The 9,111-nt window shown below is 40.6% G+C and overlaps 1 protein-coding gene across 2 annotated transcripts in view; it reads right to left on the reverse strand.

Moving 5' to 3' along the window:
• Window positions 1-8,337, reverse strand: part of LOC135544023 (netrin receptor UNC5D-like) — a 214,807-nt gene extending 206,470 nt beyond the window's left edge. For both annotated transcript variants that reach the window (XM_064971374.1, XM_064971364.1), the window contains exon 1: window positions 8,027-8,337. In XM_064971374.1, the coding sequence (XP_064827446.1) occupies window positions 8,027-8,108 (82 nt within the window). In that variant the 5' untranslated portion in view covers window positions 8,109-8,337. The remainder of the gene's footprint in view (window positions 1-8,026) is intronic.
• Between the last annotated feature and the right edge of the window lie 774 nt (window positions 8,338-9,111).

Below are 9,111 nucleotides of genomic sequence, written 5' to 3' on the forward strand. Positions count from 1 at the left end.
TTATTTGCATAATTTCACTTTAAGTCACTGACAAATTAGGCAATGGTATTAACCAAGGAAGATTTGCAAATGGGTACTAGGGTGCCTGCCGCTTGGAAGTAATAGCTCTTTAGTACAAAGTAGGATTATTTCATGCTTGGAAAAAGAAAATATGCATGTGATGAAGGGAACACATGTATGCAACTTTATTGCGATTCTGTCTAGTTTTTTGTCCTTACTATGACACGTGACAACTTACCAGTGACTATTTCTCACTACACAGAGAAGCTAACTGGGGGCTAGACAACTAGGGTGTGGACAGATTCAGTAGAGACATGAACAAAGACCATGATCTCTTTCAGAGACGCTGCAGTGTTGGTTCTGTCTCTGAACTGCATAACATAAAGGAGTCATACAAGCACTGGGTTACAAGCTGCAAGCACTTTAGACCTTGCTTTAATTAGTCCCTAGAGCGGCCACATTTCTCAGGCTCCCAGAAAATAATATTCCCTCGCCCAGTCATCAAGTGCCCACTCTCCTCTATGATGCTCCGCTCTCCCCTCCATATTTCCACTGTCTGTTAACGCTTAACATACTTTCAAACGGTCTCTTGAATTTAAGCACTTTTCTGTTGTTCAGCATTAGAGCATCGAGGAAAGGTTGTGTACACACTTATTCAAGCAGCTCTTAGTTAGGTGGGTGCAGTAGGCAACGAGTGAACAATTTTGAGAGCTTGGGATTATATTCTCTGTCAAAATTGAGTTGACTTGTTCTTTTCAATGTTCTCTACCAATACAGTACTCTAAAATACCACAAATGCATGTAGTTAAGTTCAAATATTACAAGGTAAAAATTACTGACACCATTCAAACTAATGAGGGTTCGGAACTTTGAAGCCAATTATTATATTTTTGCAGATAGAACTTTCTAGTACCAAGATCTCAATGTGTTTATACTGAAGATTAGTCCATCATGACACGGGCATTGACTAATGGAATTCAAAACAATGCTGGTTTTTTTTCTTCCTTTCAGGCAATGCCTATATTGATTTGTCCAAGTTGTCGGTGAGAGTGAGAGAAAGAGCTCACTCACAGTAACACCATCTGGGGTGTAATTTGAAGCTAGTTATCCACTTTAAACACTTTCTCTCCAAGCCAAACAGCTATATTAGAGCTGGATAATGATGCACATTGTCACAAAGAGAAAAGCACAGAAAAGAGAGTAGTGCACCCACCTATATGAGCTGTACTGTATGCTCATACAAAGAAAGGAATCAACAACTGAAATGGATGCATGTATTGTATTTAATAATCCTGAAAGACGAGTCATAAAATACCTGCAAAGTGCCTAAATGACAGCAATCTCAAGCAGTAGCTACTAGCTGTTCTAACAGAGCAAGGGGGCTGTGCTTTTAATACCACCACCATTACTGTATATCACTTCTGAATGTATAGCCATTTGGTTTCATTTAAATGTAAATCTGGGCACTGAACTGCACACTTTGACACCCCAGGCAGACAGATTCTGATGATTCATTCTCGAACAGAACGGCAGTTGGAAATATCACAGCCCCCTACTCTCTCTCCGAGTGGAAACAACAAATTTGACCTTCGTCTCATTTCATCAATGCCCTGCTACCCTGCAGAACAGAAATGTAAAGTTTCTGCAAAAACAACAAACATGTATATGGACATTTCAGACCAATGTGTATTTTTCTTGTGTGTCAGTTGTTGTTCCAACTGTGTCAATCATATTAAGGACAGCTAACAGAGAAAAGCACAATCAGCAGCCTGGTTCACGAGTGAACTGATGTATGAAGCTATTTGATGAGTCTCCACGTCAAATGTCTCTAGGAGGGATAGAAGAAGAAGGGGGTGGGTTGATGGTTTTAAGGGCTACATCCCAAATTGCATCCTCTTCCTTTATAGTGCCCTACTACATAGGGCTCTGGTCAAATGTAGTCTACTATAAAGGGAATAGGGTGCCATTTGGGACACAGACAAGGTTGGATCATGAATGTACTGTAGTCTGCCTGACTGAGCATCCAGTGGGTGATCTGGCTGTAGAGCTGACAGCTATCTGTGCGTTTGAGAGAACAGCACCACTGGGTGAGGGCTCAGACAAAAGATAAAATACATGCATTTGCATGTTGCTGCAGGGCCAGTTGATGCTACACTGACTACTGACTCGGGGAGCAAACGGATTGACTGAATAATGCAAAGATTGTGATGAATTAGACAGCTTCCTTATCCAGTCTTCATTGCACTAACTGTATAACAACAGCTAAATAGTACTCACTTCTAAGGGATACACAAATAAATAATGTTTCAGGTGACATTAAAAATGTATTAGAAATGCATGAGGTGAATTAAGAATTTATACAAAGGACATGTATATTCCATCAATTAATTGGAAACACAATACTGTGCTTTGTCGCAAACTAAGTCAATAAAAATGTATCCAGGACTCATTGCTTCGGTAAATTTCCAGTCCTTCATTTATCTATGGGTAGAGACTAAGAGCTTGGCCACTCACTGGCCAATCAAGGCGTTCCATGGCTTAATAATGCCTTTGCGTTCCCATCAACTCCAATTCCGCTGTCCATTCTAGTCCATTGTAGATTGATACTACAGTTTATTAAATAGCATAGGCTACAGTAAAGAGCAAAAGCAACAATAAAAAAAATATGGTTTGGAGTGTTGACAGTCTAAATGCTGTAATAAGCTTCAAAGAGTATAGCACTTCAGCTCAAATAAAAAATAGTAGCAAGGCTCCCGTAAATTGTATTGTATGTGTTAGGCATGATCTCAATAAGAAAGAAATAGCCTAGGCCTACTCTTGAAATGACATTATACAGTATATACAGTGGGGCAAAAAAGTATTTAGTCAGCCACCAATTGTGCAAGTTCTCCCACTTAAAAAGATGAGAGAGGCCTGTAATTTTCATCATAGGAACACTTCAACTATGACAGACAAAATTAGAAAAAAAATCCAGAAAATCACATTGTAGGATTTTTAATGAATTTATTTGCAAATTATGGTGGAAAATAAGTATTTGGTCAATAACAAAAGTTTATCTCAATACTTTGTTATATACCCTTTGTTGGCAATGACAGAGGTCAAACGTTTTCTGTAAGTCTTCACAAGGTTTTCACACACTGTTGCTGGTATTTTGGCCCATTCCTCCATGCAGATCTCCTCTAGAGCAGTGATGTTTTGGGGCTGTTGCTGGGCAACACAGACTTTCAACTCCCTCCAAAGATTTTCTATGGGATTGAGATCTGGAGACTGGCTAGGCCACTCCAGGACCTTGAAATGCTTCTTACGAAGCCACTCCTTCGTTGCCCGGGCGGTGTGTTTGGTATCATTGTCATGCTGAAAGACCCAACCACATTTCCTCTTCAATGCCCTTGCTGATGGAAGGAGGTTTTCACTCAAAATCTCACGATACATGGCCCCATTCATTCTTTCCTTTACACGGATCAGTCGTCCTGGTCCCTTTGCAGAAAAACAGCCCCAAATCTTGATGTTTCCACCCCCATGCTTCACAGTAGGTATGGTGTTCTTTGGATGCAACTCAGCATTCTTTGTCCTCCAAACACGACGAGTTGAGTTTTTACTAAAAAGTTATATTTTGGTTTCATCTGACCATATGACATTCTCCCAATCTTCTTCTGGATCATCCAAATGCTCTCTCGCAAACTTCAGACGGGCCTGGACATGTACTAGCTTAAGCAGGGGGACACGTCTGGCACTGCAGGATTTGAGTTCCTGGCGGCGTAGTGTGTTACTGATGGTAGGCTTTGTTACTTTGGTCCCAGCTCTCTGCAGGTCATTCCCTAGGTCCCCCTGTGTGGTTCTGGGATTTTTGCTCACCGTTCTTGTGATCATTTTGACCCCACGGGGTGAGATCTTCCGTGGAGCCCCAGATCGAGGGAGATTATCAGTGGTCTTGTATGTCTTCCATTTCCTAATAATTGCTCCCACAGTTGATTTCTTCAAACCAAGCTGCTTACCTATTGCAGATTCAGTCTTCCCAGCCTGGTGCAGGTCTACAATTTTGATTCTGGTGTCCTTTGACAGCTCTTTGGTCTTGGCCATAGTGGAGTTTGGAGTGTGACTGTTTGAGGTTGTGGACAGGTGTCTTTTATACTGATAACAAGTTAAAATAGGTGCCATTAATACAGGCAATGAGTGGAGGACAGAGGAGCCTCTTAAAACAAGAAGTTACAGGTCAGTGAGAGCCAGAAATCTTGCTTGTTTGTAGGTGAACAAATACTTATTTTCCACCATAATTTGCAAATAAATACATTCATAAAAAATCCTACAATGTGATTTTCTGGATTTTTTTTCTCATTTTGTCTGTCACAGTTGAAGTGTACCTATGATGAAAATTACAGGGCTCTCATCTTTTTAAGTGGGAGAACTTGCACAATCGGTAGCTGACTAAATACTTTTTTGCCCCACTGTATATATGAGATGAGTAATGCCAGATATGTAAACATTATTAATGTAACTAATGTTCCATTCCTTAAAGTGGTCAATCAGATCACATAATGAATGTGTTGCCACCCTAGGGTCATGGACTACACAAAGCATATTTAGAACTTTTATTATTAAAAAAACACAAAATACAGTCTTAAATGTCACAAAATGTGCAAAATATTGTGACATGGTACTTTGGCCATATTACCCAGCCCTATTTTGAATTGCCTATGTTTGGAGGAGCGCGTCTTTGGTAACGGACAAGAGGCGCTCTTTGGAAAAGGGGATGATACAAGCTGAATGGAGTATGCACTGCAGGTAGGCCTATGTGAATTGTGAATAATGCAAAGCATGTCCGCAAAAGCCTCACGAGTAGACCGTTTAGAAACCTTCTATGGATATTCTCCTTGGCTAATGCTTGCCTGGGATAAGAATGACATCAGACGCATTGCTGTTAAACCAGATTTCGTTCTCATAGGGTAAGAGAAGCATACTATAAGGGCTTCTTAATTAATCAAACGAAACAGAAAACAATTGGGGATGGGCAGTTTTTTATGTTTCTAAATACGAGGTTTACGGGCACAAAAAGCACATCTATCTTGTCCCATGTGCATATGGGCACTGTGCATCACGGCTGGACAAGATGTGCTTCCGCATACTGAAATTGTCACTTTGGCACACGTTTTTAAGAACACCTCAGATATTGCCACCCCTCCCACCATAGCGCAAGTGTTCTCATTTAAAACAAGTAAATTACCAATCCTGGCACTAAGGTTTGAAAATAGAACAGTGCCAGGTTTAACAGGTCAAAATTGCAAACGAGCGTGCGTTTCACAATTGCGCTGGCTTGACGCCAGCTGAAAGTAAAGCCCTAACTTCATGTCCTAAATGGCACCCTATTCCGTATAGTGCACTACTTTTGACCGGAGCCCTATGTAGGGGAAAGGGTGTCATTTGGGACACATATATTAATACACCACTGAGAATGAAATCTTCCATTGATAACATTTATTTATGGTTGGCATCTCCAGCCATAATACACTCGTTATGATGTCAAATCTGCATCATTCTCTGACAGTTACCAATCAATCCTCATCAAAACCTCATTATGAATAGCAACATCAATCAGATATTTAGCTCATCCGAAATGCATCATCATATTCATATGTATGACCATGATTATCTATTGAACACATCGTTTTCACAATCTTCACCCAATCAACACACTGTGGTTGAGTTTTTCATATCTAAATACCATGTTCCATACTGATCAGGCATTATAAATGATCAATAGAAAAATCATATTTTTAATGAATCGCAAACAACAAATAACCCTTTTTTTTAAATTATAAACATGCTGTAATACACATGAAATTAGCATGGTTTATAGCATAATATGACTACAGTATATGGTATGAAATCATATTGGCCTGTAGGCTACTTCATCCCTTATCCTTGCATGTGATGAGGCAATATTGGAATTGACAATCACAGACTGGATGGATACAATTGAAAATCATTTTAAAAGTTTCCCCAGGGCCTCGTGCACTGTGCTTGCTTAAAGTAAAGTAGTGTTGCACAGGAAGAACCTCCGTTCATGACCCCTTGCATGATTGTCATTCGGGGTGAATAGGGATTTCGACAGCTCAATTGATGCTTAAAGGGATACTTCAGAATTTCTGCAATTAAGCTCGTTATCTTCTTCCCCAGAGTCAGATGAACTTGTGGATACCCTTTTTATATGTCTGCATGCAGTTTGAAGGAAGTTGCTAACTGACGTTAGCGCATTTGCTAACTAGCTTTAGCGCGATGGCTGGAAGTATATGGCTGGAAGTCTAGCAGCTAGCATGTCAGCATTGGCTCGAAGAAGATAAAGGGCTTTAATTGACAAAATCCCAAAGTATCCATTTTAGAGCTTAAATCTGTTGAGTGGTAGCAGGCACCGGGGGCAAGGTCCCAGTGCTGGAAAGGCTACCGTGTTGGTGCCTTTTAGTTAATAGAATCAACCATGTCAGGAAAGGTGCACGCAACACCTGTTTTGACCTCAGAGTAATGTGTCACACGCAAGGAAGGGACATGAAGGGAGGTCTCTCTTCAGAGCTATTAGGCTACTGCAGTAGGCCTCTACCAAGAGAATACATTGGTATTGTCACAAAAGCCACCCTATTCCCTTTATGGGCCCTGGTCAAAAGTAGTGCATTGTAAAGGGATTAGGGTGCGATCTTTGTGCACTATAAAGAGAATACAATTGGGGACGTAGTCAGTTTTGCCTCTGGTTTGAAATTAAATGCATCTCATCCACATTCAAGTTTTACTGGAAATATCTTTCCGACCAGGAATGCAAATAAAATAAGTTTATGCCTTCATTGTAGAAGGCATAAAGACATGTAATATTTTCAGTAAGCGATAGCTGACAAGCCAATGCAGCACTGCAGTCAGTGCACAACACCTGTAGCACATCTTAACAGATCAGCAGTAGCACACCGCAGCTAACTGTGGGGGGAGCATTATCTGTCATACCCTTGAAGTACTATGGATACAGTAGGGCTAAATCCCAAATTGCACCATATTCCCTTAGGGCTCTGTTCAGAAGTAGTGCACAAAGGGTGTCATTTGGGATACACAATAGGGGCATATTCATTAAGCCAATTCTGTAGCAAAACATTTCTTAAATGGGGAGGGACCTACCTTCTTTGGACTTTTGATCATACACACACACACACACACACACACACACACACACACACACTATAACCCTGGGTAAATCAGACATTTTCACTGCATTGTGAAAATGTCATGGTCATTAATCGTTAGAATAATGTCTATTGAAAAGTGTGTTCTGTCAGTAAATGTGTTAATGCCATGGTTAAAGTTGCTTTAAGGTAACATTCTAGTAACAAATTGAAAGGCATACTATGACTCAATAAGTAGACAGAAATATGGTAATTCAAAATTAATTTGTGATTGTTTGGTCTATCCGTTTCCTTTATTGAACATCTTCATAATTTGATCTAGCTTTCTATATTTGCCTTTGAATTTAATTTTTCATATGCTACTTAGCCATTGTGTGTAAAAAAATAATTTCGCTCGCTAAATGGATAGGACTGTAGATGATGGTGATCACAATGGCACCGTTATTGCGCCTGTTGAATCTCACTTCACACATATTGGTGTAAAGCTAAGGCTATTCAATCAGCTCAATATAAGACAGAAGGCGTTAGTAAAGGAGGGAACAAAGTAGCCTACTGTATTAAGAAGCAGCATATGCCGACATGACCATGCAGTGCAACGTGGCCAGAACAGTAGGCTATGTCCTTCTAGTGAAGTGATGACAGAAGAGAAGTCATGCTGATAATCAAATGGTTTAAACAGTTTTATCAAACAGTGTCCAACATACTCAAGTAGCCCTTCAGAGACAGTAGCAAAACACAAGCAACGTGAAAGTGATGGGTAAGTGCGTAATTGAGAAACGGCATCTGTCAAGTTACTGGACCCAATGCAAGTAAAGTAAATACACACATCAATCCCACAGTGATGGACAAATACCCGAATTATTTCTTACCTTTAGATTTCGTGCAAGTTGTGCAATAAACAAGAAACACGAAGCCCAATGAGAGGTAGCGTCCCTTCGTCAGCGCAACCATACTGTAGCTGCTGCTTCACTTTCAAGTGGATACGCTGAACCGGGAGAGATTCTCCCGTTTCACCCTCTTCTTGCAAGCCTTCACAAGGTGCTGCCAGTAAAAGCTTCCTACGTAATTATCATGGACCACGGGACAGTCACTCTCACCGGTTGGAACGAATCTGGCACTGACACACCGGAGAACTGCATCTTCTACTCACTTTTTACAGTGTAAACAGAAGTCGCGGACTTTTCTAACACCTCGCATGCCACAGTGTATTATGACAAACCGATGTTAGCCAATGGCACATCGCGGTGGGAGGGGAAAAGAGCAGACCAGCGGCGACGCCCTGAGAGCTGGGAGTTTTTACGTAATTGAACGTTGGGCATTTTCGATTTTTTTTTCGGTGAGCCGACTCATTTGGCTCCGTTAACGTAAAAGACACGGCTCATTTGGATCCCAAACGGCTCTTCGTTTAAACTGCATAAACATCGACTTAGAATCATAAATAAATTGGAAAACTCCAATGTAAAGAACATTACTGTAGGTCAGATATTGAAATCCTGGTTCAAATGCATTTTTACCTGGCGAAAGTATTAGATGGCCTGCAAAAAAAGTAAAATGGACCAGATTGAAGCTCTCTCCCCAATGTATTGTTTCTGCAGGGAGGATTCACCATCGTCATATAATTACTTTGAAACGTATCTGCAGAAAAACGTTGTTTTGAGATAAAAAAATGTAAAAAAAACATTAGTAGCAGTATGCAAATCAGGGAGCCAAATGATCGGCTCTTTCACAGATGCTATTCGGATCCCGACGTTCACCAAAAAGACCCGTTCGCGTACGGCTCTGTAGACGAGCGACAATATATTCGGCTCGATTTACTCTCCGATTCGAAAACGCCAATTAGCATCAAAGTCGACATCATGCAAGATTACAAATTCATGCAAGCTCCTGCACATCATCTCTAGTTGACCCCTTTGCTAACAGGTATTGTGTCAATCTAAAACTTGCACAAGACTGT

This window comes from Oncorhynchus masou, chromosome 1, assembly GCF_036934945.1.
Source record: "Oncorhynchus masou masou isolate Uvic2021 chromosome 1, UVic_Omas_1.1, whole genome shotgun sequence".
Classification (NCBI taxonomy): domain Eukaryota; kingdom Metazoa; phylum Chordata; class Actinopteri; order Salmoniformes; family Salmonidae; genus Oncorhynchus; species Oncorhynchus masou.